The 20,870-nt window shown below is 44.9% G+C and overlaps 1 protein-coding gene across 1 annotated transcript in view; it reads left to right on the top strand.

Annotated features, from left to right (window-relative positions):
* Positions 1-4,014: 4,014 nt before the first annotated feature.
* The window catches only part of NT5E (5'-nucleotidase ecto), a 59,454-nt gene continuing 42,598 nt past the window's right edge, over positions 4,015-20,870 (top strand). The window contains exon 1 of the mRNA XM_046675804.1: positions 4,015-4,671. Within this exon, the coding sequence (XP_046531760.1) occupies positions 4,144-4,671 (528 nt within the window). The 5' untranslated portion in view covers positions 4,015-4,143. The remainder of the gene's footprint in view (positions 4,672-20,870) is intronic.

Genomic DNA, 20,870 nt, shown 5'->3' with positions numbered 1-20,870 from the left:
GACAGGAATTTTGGAAGCTAATGCAGTGGCCCAGGTGTAAAAAGCAAGAAACAACAAATCATCAGTTCCCCACTGATCAGTGGTGAGTCACATTGATGCCACATATCCCCAGATATGAATATGATGAGGACACACCTCACCTCTGTGACATTCTCCCTAAAAATCCATAACCTTGGTCTAACAATGAGAAAACATCAGACAAACCCAACCTGAGGGACGGTATACAAAAACCAGTACTCTTCAAAAGTGTCAAGGTCATGAAAGACAAAAAAAAAAAGACCGAGAAATTGCCACAGATTAGAGGAGGCTAAAGATACACGACAAGCAGATGCAGGGTGGTACCTGGATTGGATTCTGGAACAGAAAAAGCATATTGGTGGTATAACTGGTGAAATCCAAACAAAACCAGTAGTATAGTTAATAGTCCCAATTCAATGTAGATTTTTTCGCTTTGATGGTTACATACGCTGTTAACATTAGGGGAAGGTGGGTGAGGGGTATGCCGGAAGTCTCTGTATTACCTTTCAACTCTTCTGTAACTCTAAAATTACTTTAAGTTAAAAAAGAAAACTACCAGTTTCTCTACCTGCTTCTAGCAGGGTGCTGAAAGGTGGGCAGGACAAAATCTGGCAGGGTAAGGATTAGAGGGTGTTCCAGAGGAACCGGTCTTGTATGACCCCAGGCTCTGCTGCTCCCAATCTGTACGGACTTTCCTGGACAAATGATTTACACTCTCTATGATGGTTAATTTTATGTGTCAATTTGACCAGTCCACAGGATGCCTAGATAACTGGTTGAGCAGCATTTCTCAGTGGATTTGTGAGGGCATTTCTGGAAGAGACTAGCATTTGAATTGGTGGACTGAGGAAAGCAGATGGCCCTTCCCAATGTGGGTGGCCATCATCCAATCCACTGAGGGCCTGAACAGAATAAAAAGGGAGAGGAAGGTTGAACTCGCTCTCTGCCTGACTGCTGAGCTGTAACATCGATCTTTTCCTGTCCTCAGTGTTCCTCGTTCTCAGGCCATCAGACGCAAACTGGAATCTGTGCCATTGGCTCTCTGACTCTTAGGACTTCCAACGACACTAGAGGATTTCCTGGATCTCCAGTTTGCAGATGGCAGATCGTGGGACTTCTTAGCCTCTATAGTCACAGGAGACTATACCTCATGGTAAATCTCTTACATGCGTATATCTGATATTGGTTCTATTTCTCTGGAGAATCCTGATTAGTACACAATTTAAGCCTTAAAGCACACATCTTTAAAACAGGGCTAGCAAGGACAGTCTTTTCTACAATTAGTGCTGGGAAAACTGGATATCCACATGCAAAAGAATGAATTTGCACTTTCATTTTACACCATATACAAAAATTAACTCCAAATGGATCAAAGACCTAAACCTAAGAGCTAAAACTCAGAAAAAATATAAAAGAAAGGATACCTGATATTGGATTTGGCAGTGATTTCTCAGATACGACACTAAAAGCACAGGCAACAAAAGAAAAAATAGTTACATCAAATTTCATCAAAATATAAAACTTTGTGCTTCAAAGGGCACTATCAACAGAATGAAAACGTAACCCGTGGAATGGGAGAAAATATTTGCAAATCATATTTCTATAAGGGATTAATATCTAGACTATATAAAGGCTCCTACAACTCAAAAACAACAAAATAATCCCATTAAAATATGGGCAAAGGACTTGAATGGACATTTCTCTAAGTAAGATAGATAAATAGCCAATAAGCACATGAAAAGATGCTCAACATCACTAATCATGAGGGAAATGTAAATTAAACCACAATGAGAAACCACTTCAAACCTCTTAGGATGGTTTTTAGCAAAAAAAGAGAAAATAAGTACTGGCTAGGATGTGGAGAAATTGAACCCTTTGTGCATTGCCAGTGGGAATGGAAAACGGCTCAGCCATTATAGAGGAAAGTATGGCAGTTCCTCAAAAAATTAAACATGGAACCACCATACGATCCTGCAATTCCACTTCTGAGTATAGACGCAAAACAACTGAAAGCAGGGACTTGAACAGATATTTGTACACCGTGTTCATAGCAGCATTATTCACAACAGCCAAAAGATGGAAACAGCCCGTGTCCATCAACGGATGAATGGATAAAAAAGATGTGGTATATACATACAACGGAATATTATTCAGCCTTAAAAAGGAAGGAAATTCTGACACATGCTACTACACAGATGAACCTTGAGGATGACAAAAATGGCAAGTAATAGGCTATATTGGAGTATATGAGGAAGCCATTTTGTGTAAACCTAATTCGGCCTGACCTTGTCTTTCCAAAAGGGCCTGACGGAGGCCGTTGAGCATGCATTGTATATCTGCTTTAGAGATTCCCTATGGCATGAGCAAAGGCCCTTGAGATAAAGGTGCAACTTCTCTCCCCCTCCCAACGTTGGCATCTCCTTAAAGATTAAGCATCTTTCCTTAGGCTGGGAACCGATTGCAGCGCTCATCTGTGACCGCCCAGCCCGAGGCAACACACCTGCCACCCCACGGGGTTCACTGAGACAGCAGACCTATCTGCGTTTCCATCAATCACTGTGCTGACAGAGCAGCCTCGTGACTACTGTAAAAGGGACATTTCAATCATATGTGAAACATCCTCTTTGAGGGTATATAACCACCCTGTGTACCCCCGCTTCTTTGGAGTGCTCTGTTCCTTTGTGGAAAGACTCGCCCGGGTTATAATCCTCAGATTTAAGCTCAGAATAAACTCACCCAAATTTTCATTTATAGATTGGTTATGGATTATTTTTTGTTGACAAGGACATTATGATAAGTGAAATAAATCAGTCACAAAAGGACAAGTATTATATGATTCCACTTTTATGAGCCGCCTTGTGTCGTCAGGTTCATCGAGACAGAGAGCAGAACGGTGGTTGCTGAGGACTGAGGGCAGCTGCTGCTTTATGGTACAGAGTTTCAGTTTGGGAAGATGAAAAAGTTCTGGAGGTGGTTGGCGGTGATGAGAACATACTTAATGCACTAAACTGTCCACTTCAAAATGGTTAAGTGGTAAGTTTTGTTATGTGTATTTCATCCCAAAAAGCTTAAAAAAAAAAAAAAAAGTAACCGGACTGACGATGCATTTTGGAGAACTGTGAGGACTACATGTGCTGTTCTGGAAAGCACAAATCATGGGACACCTGATAGGGACTCCAAACTAATCGCTTCTCCTTCCCTTCTCAAACCTGCTGGATGACCGGCAGCACTCGGGAATCACCCCGTTACACAGAGGGAAAGCCTGCAGCAATTTCACATTCGATTATAACGATGATTCGTTTATTGTACTCCACATTTCTGTTATTGCCTTCCCTGCCAAAAGCTTTGCCTCAAAATACCCCCCCCCACACACACACACACAAAGACCCCATCCTTCAAACGCTAAAACCTCAAAAATAGGACTGAGAGAAAAAATGCCTAGAAAAGCAACAGAAGGCATCATCACGTTCTCATAGCTGCTGATTTTACTCCGCAGGGTCCGTTTGAGTTTCCATGAGCAACAACAGCACCGCTGCTGTTTTATCGCTAAGGTTTTAATCGTGAGTAAATGCAGGACTGGCTTCGAACGATTTCTTAGCTTCTGAGGTTCTGCATCGAAACAACGTATACTTGGTGCGTTCTCAAACTGGAAAGACAGCAGTCGGCCACATCTCAAAGGCGTCTTCGGCCCCACAGCCCAAAGAGCAGAGTGCGCCTCTCTCTATTCCTGTCTCCCTCTCATTCGCCCATCTTTCTTTCCACCTCCTCTCTTTTCCCTCTTTCTCTCTTTCAAGTGATGAGCTCGCGCAACCACAAGCCCAACACAAATCACGCATTCTTCTTGGGAAAGATTAGTGCCTCAAAAGAGGCGAGAAGCAGCGAGGCCCCACCCACGGGGTGGACCCTTCGACTCCTCCCTCGCGCCAAGAAACAGCAGCCCCCGGCCGTGGGGTCGCGGGCGCCCAGGCTCCGCGCTCGGGCTGGAATCGTGGCCGGTGGCCGCTCCCCGCTGGGAACAACCTCCGCACTGTTCTTGCAGGGAGCGGGCGCCAGCCGTCTGCCGCCAGCCGCCAGCCGCGCCGCAGCGCCCGGGGTGCCAGGGTCAGATCGGGTGACCGCGCAGGCATGCGCCTGGCCGTGGAGCCGGCCTCCGGACAAAAGGAGGGCGCGTCCCGGTCCCGGCTCCGCCCCGCCCCGCCCCGCCCGCCGGCCAGGGCGCGTATCTCGGGCGTCCGCCGCGCGAGCGTACCCGCCGCCACTCGCCGCCACTCGCCCGGCCCGCCTGCAGTTGCGCCCGCTCCACGCGGCGCAGCCATGTGTCCCCGAGCCGCTCGAGAGCCAGCGCTGCGGCTCCTGGCGCTGGGCGCGCTGCTGTGGCCGGCGGCCGGCGCCTGGGAGCTCACCATCCTGCACACCAACGACGTGCACAGTCGGCTGGAGCAGACCAGCGAGGACTCGAGCAAGTGTGTCAATGCCAGCCGCTGCGTGGGCGGCGTGGCGCGCCTCTTCACCAAGGTGCAGGAGATCCGCCGAGCCGAGCCCCACGTGCTGCTGCTCGACGCGGGCGACCAGTACCAGGGCACCCTCTGGTTCACCGTGTACAAGGGCGCCGAGGTGGTGCACTTCATGAACGCCCTGCGCTACGATGCCATGGTAAGAGGGCGGCTGCCGGGAGGCGCGGGAGCCCCGGCGGGAGGAGTCCCCGAACCGAGAGAGAACCGGGGTGAAGGAGCAGTCAATGGCATGGCACGGGGTGGCAAGCCTAGGACCCGGGCGCACAGTGATGTGGGGAGAAAGCCAGACTCTGGCCAGTGTGCCAGGTGGATGCAGACACAGAAGTCCCTTGGGTGATTTGTCCTAAACAGACTGATGTCGTGGGGCCCCTACTGTGAGATGGGGTGTTTAGAAGAGCGGGACCCAGCCCTGCCTACTAGGGGGTTCAACTGGGATGCGTGGGAGCGTTGGCAATTATCCAGTGCCAGGGACCGAAGTAGACCTGTCGGGCATCTCTCTCGTTCACTGCTCTGTCTTTAGAAGAATGCTTTATCTCTATCTTATCGGAAGAGAAACTCTGGGTCAAAGAGGATCAGTACATTATCCAGGTCATCAGCTCCCAAAGATAAGAATGGACACCAGATCCCTTTGACCCCAGAGCTGGTGCATGCTTAATCAGCTCACAGCGTTGGGGTAGACTGGCGGGGTTCAACCACCTTCTGTGTGTAGGGTACTTCCTCTGTCTCTGCCTTACTTCCAGCCCCTATCAAATGGGAACAGTAATTATGTCTACCCTCAGAGGGTTGTCTGACACACAGTATGGACTCTGTAAGTGTGAGTTCTTCTTATTACCAGACACTACTGTATAGGTTTAAAAAATGAAAGCAGGTTCCAGAGAGGACCAGAATGTAGAAAGAGTGGGGTTTGAAAGGATTTCAATAAAATCAGTTTGGCAGCAGAGATTTAGGAAGAGAGTCCGACTTAAGAGATGAGAGGCTCTTAAAACATGTGCAAGAGTTTAAGTTCAAGCTTCCAATTGCTCTGATAAAGGCGATGCCTTTTTGTTCAACTAAATTCTAGAAAAGGAGCAGAGAGGGGTTACAGAGTAATAAATAAGTGTGACCAAAACATATATATGGTTTGTTTGCTTTTTTAAATCAAACCACCACCCAAGTTTAATCCTGTGTAAAAGCCTAAAGTAAAGGGATTTTGTAGAGAAACCGGGGACAAAAAATCCTAGGAGTTTCGGAGGAGGAAGAACAGAGCAGGAGTCCAGGGAAATCTGAGAGATCCACGTGTGTGGAAGGAAGATGCGTGGTCCCGGCCAGGATACGAAGGGTTGACGAGGCCCTTGGTGTGGGAAGAGAGTAGAGGTCAGCAAAGCACACTGCTGCATTTTTTCCGCTGGAAAGTTGGAGGGAGGAGGACAGGAAATGGTAAAAGAGTAGAGCTGTTTGGTATTTTCCCCCGACAAGAAAGCTCATTTTAGAGAGATGAGAGAGGGGCAGAGAGCTCCTCTCCCTTCCGATTGTTGGTTTTAAGGGTATCAGGGCTGCTGAAAGCAGCAGCGATTCAAACAGATCCCTAAGCCCCAGAGTTCATCTGCTGGGCTCGCTGGCGGCCGGCCTCTGCTGGCGGAGTACCTATTAATTGAATTGTTGCTAGCCTACCTACGTTTCCGTTTCTTCCCAGAAGAGTAGAATAAACCTTCCATGTTTGTTTCGACTTCAATACACCACAACTTTGTAAACTTTTCTTTTTGCGACATCCTTTTCTCCACGGTTATATAAACTCCTTTTGGTAGGAAAAAAAAAATGGAGAATTCTTAGTTTTTCCTAATAATGATATTTTCCTCTTGAAGTCCAATTGAGCTCATGGCGTTAATCATCGCATCAGAGGTTTCTGACAGGACTCCCGGGGAGGCTGATCAGCTACAAGTTACAGCCCATCACCCCCAGGAATGTTAACTATACTTTTTGTTGGATGGAATTACTTTCTTTTAAATTTTACTCAAAATAATTGGCCTGAGACCCGAGGAAAAAATAGGCTAATTATATATAGCTGGCAGAAGGTAAAGAGAGGGCGGAGAGCCAGTGGTGAGGCTGATGGCCATGCTCCTGATAGCATCTCTGTAGTTCTGGGGTTTGACAAACATGACTTGACCTGCATGAAATCATCGTGCTTGTAATACTTTAGCGTGTGCTAGCGCTCTGCCCTCTTGTTGTACGGAGATTGTTCACTTTTTGCTTATGTTAGCCCCCTCTCCTGGAATTCACTGCTGTTCTGCTATAAAGCTTCCCCCACTACACCCATCCACCCGCCGCGTCTTGAATCGCAGGAAGCTGGAGAGTCACATCACAGTGGAAAACAGCTGTGGAGGGGCATCTCCAGTTCTCCAGAAACTAGACCTGGTTAGAGGAGCCACATCTAAGGACTCGAGAGTGTAGAGGGCAAAGAGGAAACTGCTAGAATCTAGCTTAGCTCCAGGAGCACTAGCCTCTGAGGAGGTCCAGGCTTTCTAGCCCTGCATGTCCCAAGGATTGCTGTGGGGTCCTTCTGAGAGGCAAGCCTGGAGACCCCCAGACCCAGCTGCTGGCAGGAAACCGTGGAGGGAGGATGTCGAAAGTGCTAGTTGGGCAGCCAGCCCCGTGGCCAAGTGTTTGAGTTTGCACTCTCCACTTTGGTGGCCCAGGGTTTTGCTGGTGGGACCCTGACATGGCACCGCTCATCCAGCCATGCTGAGGCAGTGTCCCACATGCCACAACCAGAGGCACTCACAACTAGAAGATACAACTATGTACCCAGGGGCTTTGGGGAGAAGAAGAAAAAAAAAAAAGAAGATTGGCAACAGATGTTAGCTCAGGTGCCAATCTTTAAAGAAAAAAAAAGTACTGGTTGGTATAGCTGTCTAGATGGACTGGTGTCGTGTCCCCTGAGGCACCAGGAGGACAGCCTGGATGCCCTCACAGCATGAGCTCGGCCAGCTTGCTTTCTCTGAGCCTCGTGTTCCTGAACTGTACAATAGGGGGGATCACGCCCAGCCCACCGTGTAGGATTTTTGTGAGCCATACATGTGATGCGTGTAAAATTCCCTAGCACCCTGCCGGCTCGTAGTAAGTGGTCAGTGAAGGTTTGCCCTGAGCGCCCTGCCAAAAAAAAAGGTTGTGAGGAAGGGAAGGCCTGGTTTTGCGGCCGTCAGTTTATCTGACTCTTACTGCTCAGCCGCGCTGCCTAAACTGTTCTTAGTGTTTACTCACTGAGTGGACGTATGAAATCCCCCAAAGCACAGAATCCAAGGGGATTCATTCCCAGAGAGGGGACGCTTCCCGTCGACGTGGGCTGTGAGGAAGACAGCTTCAGTACAGAAGGGTGGCCTGTTTCCGGCAGGCCCTGCGCCTGAGGCCCTGCGCCTGAGGCCCTGGGCCCTGAACCACTTTCTGTCCAAAAGCCTGCAGCCTTATTGACGTCAGCAAATTGCTCCCAGCGGCCTGAGCCAGGGGCCAGCCCGGCGTAGACCATGGCCCTGCCTTGAACTCCCCCAGGGACCATTAGTCAGATCTCCTTTGTCACATTCCCCTCTTTCCACGCAGGCAACCATGCTAATGTGCGTGATGTTGATGTTTTGTTTCTGTGTGTACTGCAGAAACTTTATTATTGTTTTAGGTGCTTTTTTTTTTTAGGAGGATTAGCCTTGAGCTAATATCTGCCGCCAATCCTCCTCTTTTTGCTGAGGAAGATTGGCCCTGAGCTAACATCCCTGCCTATCTTCCTCTGTTTTATGTGTGGGATGCCTGCCACAGCATGGCTTGATAAGTGGTGCAGAGTTTGGCACCTGGAATCCAAACCGGCGAACCCTGGGCAGAACGTGCGAACTTAACTGCTGCGCCACTGGGCCCACCCAGTGCTTGTATTTTTAAATTATGTAACACGTCGTGTTACTCAGCTCATTCTGTTTCTTACTTTTGTCCCAAACTGGTGTTTTTACAATTTCTCCATGCCACTCTGTGTCTACCATGTATGTGTAGTGTGCATCGTGCCCCCTGTAGGTCCCACATGTGAGGATGTCTTTGGGACTCATCCCCAAGGGCAGAATTGCTGGTCACAGGGATGGGGCACGCACTTGGACAAAGGACTACCTGATTGCTTTCCCAGAGCCTCTGCGCTCCCACTCACACCCACACAGTGTGAACCCCCATGTCCTCCGCGGTATTATCCAGCTTTGCGGTAGGTGCAAAATAACATTTTCTTGTTTGATCTCGTATTTTTCTAATAACTAGTGAGTTTGAGATGTTTGTTAACTTTTTGGGTTTCCTCTTCCCAAATTGCATGTTCACATCCTTTGCTCTTTTTTTTAAAACTTCTTTTGCTCTGTTTTTCTTAATTTTCAGGAGTTCTAGGCATTGGTCTGTGATCAATTTTAGGCAATGCAGATATCTTCTGATTATGTTATGTCTGTTAACTTTGTCCATAGTGTCTTTTGTTGAACAGAAATCCTTCATTTGCTATAATCAAATTAATCTTTTTTATTTTTTGCCTTGTGGTTTGTGCTTTTGAAGGCGTACAAAAGAGTTTATTACTTTGAAGCTTATCCTACCCAGCACTCATCACCAGAAGTTCAGAGATTGGCATTGTTCTCTCTGCCTTCTGAGAGAGAATTAGTCTGTAATCTGAGGCCGTGACATTCACCTCTCTGGGTCACTGGTTCCTCGTCTATAAAACAGGAGGTTTGAACCAGCTCATCTCTCAGCTTCCTCACGTCTCTAAACAAATGGCATCCTAAGAAGGATTTTCATTCCATTTTGACTCAGTGAAACGTTTCAATTCAGGGAAGGGCCAAGAGGACGGAGCAAAGGTGCAGAGGCAGGAATCTGCAAGATGGCCCAACCTGGACCAGAGCCAGGTGGCAGGAATCATGGGAGATGAGGTTGTGTACCGCTTAAAGGCCGCCATGAAAAGTTTGGGCTCTCCCCTGTTGTCGTGGGGAGCCACAGAGGTTTCTGAGTAGAGGGCAAGTGTGGTGTAATAAAAAATAAATATTTCATCTTTGTCCCCAGTTCCTGGCAAACAGCTCCCCAAACCCTTGGAATCTCCCCAGTGATGAGTGTCTTTTCTATGCTAATAAGATAATTGACCTTAATAAAATCCCTTCCTGAGTTCTGTGAGTCGTTCTAGCGAATTATCAAACCTGTGGAGGGGATGGTGGGAACCCCCAAGTTATGGCTGATCGGTCAGAAGTGCAGGTGGCCCAGGACTTGCAACTGGTATCTGAAGTAGAGGGCAGCCTTGTGGCACTGTCGATGAAAATAATCCATAGCCAACCTATAAATAAAAATTTGGGAGAGTTTATTCTCAGCTAGAATGTGAGGACCATGGCCTGAGAGAGTCCTTCCACAAAGGAATGGAGCACTCCAAAGATGCGGTGGTATACAGAGTGGTTATATACCCTCAAAGAGGATGTTTCACATATGATTCAAATGTCCCTCCCACAATAGTCACAAGATTGCCCCGTCAGCACAGCGTTTGATGGACACAGCAGGTAGTGGATCTGTTATCTCGGCGGGCATAGCAGGAAGCAAGTCTGTTGTCTTGAGCTGGGTGGTCACAGGTGAGCGCAGCAGTCAGTTCCTAGCCTAAGGAAAGATGCTTAATCAAGGAATTGCCAACATTCGGAGGGGAAGGGAAGTTGCACCTTTATCTCAAGGGCCTTTGTTCTTGCCATAGGAAATGTCTAAAGCAGATATACAATGCATGCTCAACGGCCATGGTCAGGCCCTTTTGGAAAGACAAGGTCAGGCCGAATTAGGTTTACACCAAATGGCTTCTTCATATACTCACATATATCCTATTGCTTGCCATTTCTATTTGTCAGCACCGAGCCCTTCACTTGTGAGATCTGATGCTCACTCCGGATAGACAGTGTCAGAATTGAATTGAATTGTTGGACACCCAGTTGGTAACCACAGAGAACTGGAGAACTGGTTGACGTGAGGAAAATCCTCTCAGCATCATAGGAAAATCATGGTTTTGGAAGATGAGCAGAAATGGATGGGAAGGGGAAGAGGTTGGGAGAAGAGGCTGGGTAGTGGTGTGGGTGTGAGAGGCCAATGACTGAACTGTGATAAGGGGGATAGAAAGGCTGACTCCACAGGACCCAGTTTCAGTGGGCAGGCAGTATGGCGTAGGGCTAAGAGGGTGAACTCGGGCATGACTCTGTGTGGGGTCAAGTCCCCTCTGTGACAATTAGAATCTGTGGACTGTGTGAGCAGGTTGTTTAATCTCGTCAAGCCTCCATTCCCACATGTGAAGGTGGGTGTAATGGTAGTCTTCTTCCCATGGGGTTTAAAGGAGATGACAACACCTATAAAGTGCTTAGCACAGTGCCGGCCTGTCGTAAGGGGTCAGTCAGCGTGGGCCGTGCTCACCTTCTGCCGGCAGGGGTGGCTCGGGAGAGGGTGTGATCAAAGATGACTAAGGGTTCAATCTGGGGGCACGTGGAGAGTCAGCAGGATTTGACACCACTACACAGGAGAGCGAATTCTCCTGCTTAAGCTTACCTGCTGACAGCTGAAGCCTGCTATTGGAGCACAGAGATGCAATCAAAAGGCTTTTCCTGGGCTTACTGGACGTAGTTGGACCCTGGGGGGCCGTGGCAGATGGGGCAGTGGAAAGAGATTCGTATGGGACGTCGGGACAGCCGGGTTTTGCTGCTTGCCTCTTTCAACTCATTAGCTACGTGAGTTTGGGCAGCACATTCCTGTCTAGAAGATGGGAGAGTTGGAGAGGGCCATCTGTGCATGTCACTTCTCAGCATCTCAGCCCCCGCCCAGCCCTCTGTCTTGCCTCTAATCTGCCAATATAACTTGATTTGTCCCGGGACTTAATTTTACACGCAAGTCTGTTGGCCTGACAGCTCTGTTATTTCCTCCTCACAGTTCCTTTCATGCCAGCTATTTCTTTGTGAAGAGATGACTTGGGTCTTCTCCCAGGTCCCCTCTAGTCAGCCACTGTTTCCAAACCAAAAGGTGCCCAGGATTTTGGATGGAGAGCTCCTCTCTTAGTAACAGAATGATGGCCTGAGGAATGGGAGGGCGATGAGCCCAGTTTCAAGCCTGTTCAAGTCTTTGAGGCTCATTTATTCATTCAGTCCTCAAACATTCAGCAAGCCCTACCATGTGCCAGGTCTGGTCTAAGTGCTGCAGACAGTGAACCAGACCTGCCAGGGTGAAACTTACTGTGCAGTAGATAGAGGGGCGATGCTCCTTTGAGCCCTTCCTAATCACATAGAGAGGCTGGGTAAGACCCATGAAGGAGGGAGCATAAGCAAAGCAAAAATGACTGAAATTCCAACACCTGTGCGTGAGGATTCTAGAGCTAAAGATCTGGGCTGCAGGAGACACAACTTCAGGTCCCCACATGTACTGTATATGCCCAAATTGACAGTGAGCGTGTTTCCTCTCCACTCCAAAAAGAATCCCTATACAAAGAGAAGTCACCTTGTATGCAAGTGCTTGCAAAGTCTCTCATATCAAGGAAACTCTCAGAATTACTTTTTCTTCGATAGCAAAGCCATGTTCAAGGAAGACAGGTTAGCAGTGCTACTTTGGGAAGCTTGAGATAGCCTGATGGCAGTGATATTTTGTAAAAGACAAAGAATGTTGGTAGTCATTCCAGAGCTCAGGCCTCGGAAGCTGCGAGGGTCTGGGGAGTTGGATCCCCAAGCTTCAGGGATGTGGACAGCACCTACCCCATCCTGGCTGTGGCCACCACCCTCCTGCTTCTTGTTTTCCGGGTTGAGGTCCACACCAGAGCTGGGCTGGGTGAGACTGGCCTCAGGCACAGAGGCAGGAAACAAAGGCAGCTTCTTAGCTTGTCTTGTCCTTGTCCTAGCATCTGGTTTTCTTCACTGAAAATTGGAAAGAACCAAACAAATTGGCAGCTTTCCCGACTTCATTTAAGGGTACGTCTGAATGTTCTGTAAATTCCCTCCATGTCTATTTTCTTCAACCACATTACTAGAATTAAAAAATTCTCTTGACACCTCCTTTTCTCACTTGAATAATTGGTTCTCTATACAATCCAGACATTAGCTGGAGCCCTCTAGCCTCTCAGAGATGTAGTTAAACCCACCTGAACCCTAATTAGTTGAGCAGGTAATTCTAAATGTAACATGGATATGTGTATTTTGCATGTATGGAGAGTTTGTAGATGTTTTCATCTGCCATGGAAAATATGAAATGCTGTCTGTTCAGTACTCATTCATTCAATCATTCAACAGATATTGAAGTGCAAGTGAGCTGGGTTGGACCCCCAGGATCTTTTCTGTCATTCAATCAGACACCACATTCACCTGCCAGGGCCAACATGCCTTGGCCCAGGACTGGGAAGGTGGAGCACAGCCCGTCACCAGAAATGGTCCACAACTCCAGAAATGTATCAGCCAAACCAAATGTAATTTATAATCCTCCCTGTTAAGGTTGTTGTTGAGTCTCCCTGAGTGATTGGCATTTGAGTCCCATTGTATAATAGACCAGGCTCTCCTCTAATCCGTATATTATAGGGTGCACTGTGACTTCCCATCCTTAACAGGATGAGCTAGTGTGTAAATGACTAGCTAAATACATGTGTTGCAGATTTCTGACAAATGGTTTTTTGATGTTATTATAATTGATTTCTGTGGACTAAAAAGAAATTCTCTTCTTCTGTATCATGTGTACTACATTGCTCTTAAATCAATTCTTCTTTCCTTTGTTTTTCTTTTAATATCATGTTTAAGCCTCCTGTCTTCACTTGGGACATTTTCGACTGCCTCAGCCCTCATGTTTTCATCCCCTAATCTGTTTATACAGTTGATGTTATTTCCCTCTGAGTTTCTCCTCACTAGCACCATGGAGGTGAAGCTTGCTCTCTGAGCCCCTTCAATCCTTAATGAGCAGGGTGTGCCTGCATCTTTGCTGGGCTGTCTCACACACATCCCTCTCTGTGGTTCCCACATGTTTTATGGATGGATGGAGGGATGGATGGACGGATGGATGTGCTTAGGTCTTGCTCTCTCCCTGTATGCTCTGTCAGCTTCTTGAGGAGGACCAGGGCCTTGTTACTTGGTACTCTAGAACCCTGTGAGAAAACTAGTGAGTTGTTGAATGATACCCATCTCTACTAGGTGTTTACATCAGAAGCAGTTTGGCAGGGTGGTTAAGGCCCTGGATACTGAAGCCTCACTATGATTGTTTAAACCCCAGCTCTGGTACTTGCTAGTGCCTCAGTTTTCTCGTCTATGAAAAGAACAGATAAAGGCAACCAACCTCATAGCATTCTAGGGATTAAATGAGTTAATATGTGAACAGGGCCTGGCCATGTAGCATAAAGTCTTAACTATTAATATTTCTTTCTGTCATGTTTTTTGTTCTTTAAAAAATCTTCCTTTTCTTGAAATTCCTTTATGTCAAATTCACTGGTAATTTTACAGTCCTCTGCAAACAAAGCTGAGGCTATGAAATCCCCCCTTTCTAATTCAGTTATAGCTATCGTTTGACAGACCAAATAGTTAATCTCCTCAGCAGATTTGCAATAAAAAGAGACTTCAAAAAGTTCCACTGTCGACCAATGACATCAGTATCATGGCAGAGTGAGTTGTTCCCTTTTTCTCTCCCTTCTAAGTTACAACTAAATGGGATGCTCATTAACCAGCAGAAGATTCCCTGCACAGCACAACAGAACATCTGAGAGATCCATACAGCCGTGCCTCTGAAGGTGGGTAGACTGGATCCCTAGGATGCAGTAGAACCTAGGTGAGCACACTCCTCTCGCTTCCCGGTGGCAGTGAGCTAGGTCATGGATCTTCACACAGTGGCAGGCACTTCTGTAGGAGGAGTTGGGGGCAGCCTAGCCTGTGTGACTTCTCTGGCAGCTGTAGCCTGGCCTGTGTGACTTCTCTGGCAGCTGTAGCCTGGCCTGTGAGAGCATCCACCATGCTGCAGTGTCCGCACCAGTGGCAATGCTCTACGCCGAGTGGTGGTGGCTCAGCCCTGGTGAAGGCGCCTGTCCACTGATCACAGTGCAGGTGAGAAGGCACCCCACCTGCTCAGAAGGTGCCCTGCCCACGGAGCACAGCAGCTCGAAAAACTGACGGAGTGGTGGCTCAGCCCCAGCAAAGGCACCTGCCCACCAGTACAGCGCAGTTAGGAAGGCGCCTCGCCGGCTCAGAAGGCACTCCACCTGTGGAGCACAGCAGATTGCAGGATGTACCAAGTGGTGGCTCAGTCTCTGCACAAGTGCCCCACCCACCTAGTGCAGTAGCTCAGCCTGTCCCCTGCCAAGAGCAGGGGCCCCACTTGCGCGAGAGTGACCCATCCACTGAGCACAGAGGCCCAGCCTATGGGGCACAACCTGCCTGCCCAGTGCAGAGGCCCTGCCCTTGTGAGCACAACCTGCAGAATGGCTGCAGCCAGCCTGTACAAACACAAAACAGCCGTACCTACATAACTACCAGCATAGGGAATGGGATCAGAAAACACAGCTCCTGCTTCCCTCTAGTAGTGGCAGTTGGAATCTGAACATGATACTACCGCAAATGTGCCAGCAAAGTATTGATTCATCAAACACCATGAAGAACTACAGCAACACTTCAGAGCAGAAGGATAATGACAAGTCTCCAGAAACCAATCCTGAAGTCTCAGAAATTTACAATCCAAATGACAGATAATTCAAAATACTTGTCATAAAGAAACTCAGTGAGTTACAAGAAAACTCAGAAAGACAGTTCAGTGAGCTCAGGAATAAAGTTAGTGAGCAGAAGGAATAGTTCTCCAGAGAGATTGAAACCCCCTCAAAAAAAGCCAAACAGAAATTCTGGATATGAAGAACACAATTAATTAGATAAAAATCTAGAACCCACAAAAAATAGAGCTGATATTATGGAGGACAAAACTAGTGCATTGGAGGATAGAAATATAGAAATGCTTCAGGTGGAGGAGGAAAGAAAACTAAAATGGTAAAAAATTAAGAAATTCTTTGAGAAATATCTGATTTAATTAGCAAAAGCAATATAAGGATTATAGGTATTCAAGAGGGAGGTGGGAGGGAGAAAAGAGCAAAGAGCTTGTTCACAGAAATAATAGCTGAAAAATTCCCAAACCTGGGGAAGAAACTAGAGTTACAAGTACGTGAAGTCAATAGAATTCCTAATTATTTCAATGCAAAAAAACCTTCTCCAAGGCATATAATATTAAAACTGGCAAAAGTCAGTGATGAAGAGAAAATATTAAGGGCAAGAAGGCAGAAGAAAATAACCTACAAAGGAACTCATATCAGGCTTTCAGCAGAGTTCTCAGCAGGAATCTTACAGGCTAGGAGAGAATGGAATGATAGATTCAAAATACTGAAAGACAAAAACTTTCAGCCAAGAATACTCTATCCAGTGAAACTATCCTTCGGATATGATGGAGAAATGAAGGCTTTCCCAGATAAACAAAAGGTGAGGGAGATCATCACCACTAGACCTCACTTACAAGAAACAATGAAGGAAGCCCTCCAACCTGTAACAAAAAGGCAAAGGTTTACAAAGCTTTGAGCAAGGAGATAAATAGACAGACAAAATCAGAAAACTGCAGCCCTCTATCAGAACAGGTTAGCAAACAATTATAAAAGGTAAAGGAAAGAAAGCATCAAAAACAACTATAAATGCTTTGATTTAGTTACAAACTCACAAGACAAAACAGAATAGTGACAACAGTAACTCAGAAGGGGAAGAGAAAAGGATGGAACCTGCTTAGGGTAATGGACATAAGAGACTATCAGAAAATGGACTGTCTCATCTTATAGTAACCACTAAACAAAAAATCAGAGCAGAGCCACGATTGATAAATAAAGAGAAAACTGAGAAAACCATCACAGAAAACCACCAAATTGAAATGGCAGTCTGAAAAAGAAGGGAAAAGAAACAATGGAAATATAGAACAGCCAGGAAAAAAAGATAAAATGGCAGTATTAAGCCCTCATATATCAATAATCACTCTAAATATAAATGGATTGAATTCTCCAATCAAAAGACACAGAGTGGCAGGATGGATTAAGAAACAAGACCCAACAATATGCTGTCTCCAGGAAGTGCATCTCAGCTCTAAAGATAAGCACAAGTTCAGAGTGAACAGATGGAAGATGATACTCCAAGTAAATGCCAAACAAAAGAAAGTAGGGGTTGCCATACTTATATCAGACAAAGTAGACTTCAAGATAAAATAAAAAAGACAATGAGAGGGGCTGGCCCCATGGCCGAGTGGTTAAGTTCACATGCTCCACTGCAGGCAGCCTAGTGTTTCATTGGTTCGAATCCTGGGCACCGACATGGCACTGCTCATCAAACCACGCTGAGGCAGCGTCCCACATACCACACCTAGAAGCACCAAAGTATACAAAGCAACTACTAACAGACCTAAAGGGAGAAATTGACAGCAACACAATAATAGTAGGAGACCTCAACACTCCACTTACATCAATGGAAAGATAATCCAGACAGAAGGTCAACAAGGAAATAGTGGCCTTAAATGAAACACTAGACCAGGTGGACTTAATAGGTATAGGTAGAACATTCTGTACAAAAACAGCAGAATATACATTTTTATTAAGTGCACATGGAACATTCTCAAAGATAAATCATATGTTGGGAAACAAGGCAAGCCTCAATAAATTTAAGAAGATTGAAATCATACCAAGCAACTTTTCTGAACACAATGCTATGAAATTAGAAATCAGCTACAAGAAAAAGGCTGGGAAAGGCACAAATATGTGGAGATTAAACAACATGCTACTGAACAACCATTGGATCCATGAAGAAGTCAAAGGAGAAATAAAAAATACCTGGAGACAAATGAAAATGAAAAGACAACATACCAACTCTTATGGAATGCAGCAAAAGTGGTGCTAAGAGGGAAATTTATAGCAACACAGGCCTACCTCAATGAACAAGAAAAAATTTAAATTAATAATCATAAACTACACCTAACAGAAGTAGAAAAAGAAAAACAAACAAAGCCCAAAGTCAGCAGAAGGAGGGAAATAATAAGAAATAGACCAGAAATAAGTGAAATAGAGACTAAGACAATAGAAAGGATCAAGGCAACTAAGAGCTCGTTCTTTGAGAAGACAAACAAAATTGACAAACCCTTAGCCAGACTCACTAAGAAAAGAAGAGAGAAGGTACAAATAAATAAAATTAAAAATTAAAGAGGAGGGGCCCAGTCCAGTGGCCTTGTGGTTAAGTTTGGTGTGCTCCGCTTTGACAGCCCCAGTTCAGTTCGAGGATGTGAACCTACATGACTTGTCAGCAGCCTTGCTGTGGTGGCGACCCACATACAAAATAGAGGAAGATTTGCAGAGATGTTAGTTCAGGGCGAATCTTCCTCAAGCAAAAAGAGGAAGATTGGCAATAGATGTTGGCTCAGGATGAATCTTCCTCAGCAAAAGAAAAAAAAGGAGAAATTACAGCAGGTACCACAGAAATACAAAGGATTATAAGAGAATACTCTGAAAAACTATATGCCAACAAATTGGATAACCTAGAAGAAATGGATACATTCTTAGACTATACAAGCTCCCAAAACTGAATCAAGAAGAAATAGAGAGTCTGAATGGATCAATCACAAGTAGAGAGAGAGAAACAGCAATCAAAAACTTACCCCCCTAAAAAAAGTTCAGGACCAGATGGCTTCTCTGGGGAATTCTACCAAACATTCAAAGAAGATTTACTACCTATCCTTCTCAAACTATTCTGAAAAATTGAAGAAGATAGAATACTTCCTGACTCATTCTATGAGGCCAAAATTACCCCGATACCAAAACCAGACAAGGACAACACAAAGAAGGAAACTTACAGGCCAATTTTGCTGATGAACATAGATGAAAAAATCCTCAACAAAATATTGGCAAATCAAATACAGCAATACATTAAAAGGATCATACACCATGACCAAGTGGGATTTATACCAGGAATTCAGGGATGGTTCAACATCCGCAAATCAATCAATGTGATACACCACATTAACAAAATAAGGAATAAAAAGCACATGATCACCTCAATAGATGCAGAGAAATCATTTGACAAGATCCAACATCCATTTGTGATAAAAAAGAAAACCTAAAAAAAATGGGCATAGAAGAAAGCACCTCAACATAATAAGGGCCATATATGACAAACCCATAGCCAACATCATACCTAATGGGGAAAAACTGAAAGCCGTCCCTCTGAGAACAGGAACAAGACAAGGGTGCCCACTCTCACCACTCCTGTTCAACATAGTACTGGAAGTTTTGGCCAGAGCAATTAGGCAAGAGAAAGAAATAAAAGGTATCCAAATAGGACAGGAAGAAGTAAAACTCTTGGTGTTTGAGGATGACATGATTCTGTATATAAAGAAAACCATATAGAATCCACTAGAAAACTATTAGAAATAATAAAAAAAAAAAAACCACAGCAAAGTTGCAGGGTACAAAATCAACTTACAAAAATCACTTATGATGAACTAGCAGAAAGAGAAGTCAAGAGTACAATCCCATTTACAGTTGCAACACAAAGAATAAAATACCTAGGAATAAACATAACCAAGGAGGTGAAAGACCTCTACATAGAAAGCTATAAGACATTATTGAAAGAAATTCAAGAAGACATAAAGAAATGGGAAGATATTCCATGCTCATGGGTTGGAAGAAGAAACATAGTAGAAATGTCCATTACTGAAAGCAATCTACAGATTCTATGCAATCCCAATGAGAATCCCAATGACATTCTTCATGGAAATAGAACAGCGAATCCTAGTGTTTATATGGAACAACAAAAGACTGTGAATAGCCAAAGCAATCCTGAGAAAAAAGAACAAAGCTGGATACCTCACAATCCCTGAATTCAAAGTATACTACAAAGCTAGAGTAATCAAAACTGCATGGTAGTGGCACGAAAACAGACACACAAATCAATGGAACAGAATTGAAAACCCAGAAATAAAACCACACATGTATGGACAGCTAATCTTTGCTAAAGAGGCCAAAAACATGCAATCAAGAAAGGAAAGTCTCTTCAATAAATGGTGTTGGGAAAACTGGACAGCTACATGCAAAAGAATGAAAGTAGACCATTATCTTAAACCATACACAAGAATTAACTCAAAATGGATTAAAGACTTGAATGTAAGACCTGAAACCATTAAAGTCCTAGAAGAAAATACAGGCAGTACACTCTGACATTCTTCTTAGCAGCATCTTTTTGAATACCATGTCTAGTCAGGCAAGGGAAACAAAAGAAAAAATCAACAAATGGGACTACCTGAGACTAAAAAGCTTCTGCAAGGCAAAGGAAACCATGAATGAAATGAAAAGACAGCCCACCAACTGGCAGAAAATGTTTGCAAGCCATGTATCCGACAAGGGGGTTAATTTCCAAAATATATACATTTCAACAACAAAAACAAACAATCCAAGCAAAAAATGGGCAGAGGATATGGACAAACATTTTTCCAAAGAAGATCCACAGATGGGCAACAGGCACATGAAAAGATGGTCAACATCACTAATTATTAGGGAAATGCAAGTCAAAACTACAGTGAGGTATCACCTCACACCCATCAGAATGGCTATAATTAGCAAGACAAAAATGACAAATGTTGGAGAGGACGTGGAGAAAAGGGAACACTCATACACTGCTGGTGGGAGTGCAAACTGGTACGGCCACTATGGAAAACAGTATGGAGATTTCTCAAAAAATTAAAAATAGAAATATCATAGAATCTAGCTATTCCACTGCTGGGTGTTTATCCAAAGAACGTGAAATCAAAATACAGAGACTTATGCACCCCTGTGTTCATTGCAGCATTAATTGCAATAGCCAAGATGTGGAAGCAGCCCAAATGCCCCTCAAGTGATGATGGATAAAGAAGATGTGATGTATAGATACACAATGGATAAAGAAGATGTAGTATATAAATACACAATGAAATACTACTCAGCTGTAATAAAAGACAAACTCATCCAATTTGCAACAACTTGGATAAACCTTGAGGGTATGATCTTAAGCAAAATAAGCCAGACAGAGAAAGACAAATACTGCATGGTTTCACTCATATGTGGAAGATAAACAAACACATGGATAAAGAGAATAGATTAGTGGTTCCCAGAGGGGATGGGGGGTGGGAGGTGGGCAAAAGAGGTAAAGTGGCACATATATATGGTGACAGATAAAAACTAGACTATTGATGGTGAGCACGATGCAGTCTATACAGAAACTGATAACATAATAATGTACACCTGAAATTACACAATGTTATAAACCATTATGACTTCAATAAAATAGCTAAAAGAAAGAAAAAGTGGAA

Source organism: Equus quagga, chromosome 11, assembly GCF_021613505.1.
Source record: "Equus quagga isolate Etosha38 chromosome 11, UCLA_HA_Equagga_1.0, whole genome shotgun sequence".
Taxonomy (NCBI): domain Eukaryota; kingdom Metazoa; phylum Chordata; class Mammalia; order Perissodactyla; family Equidae; genus Equus; species Equus quagga.
The sequence above is the reverse complement of the archived record's forward strand: the minus strand, read 5'-3'. Positions and strand labels throughout refer to the sequence as shown.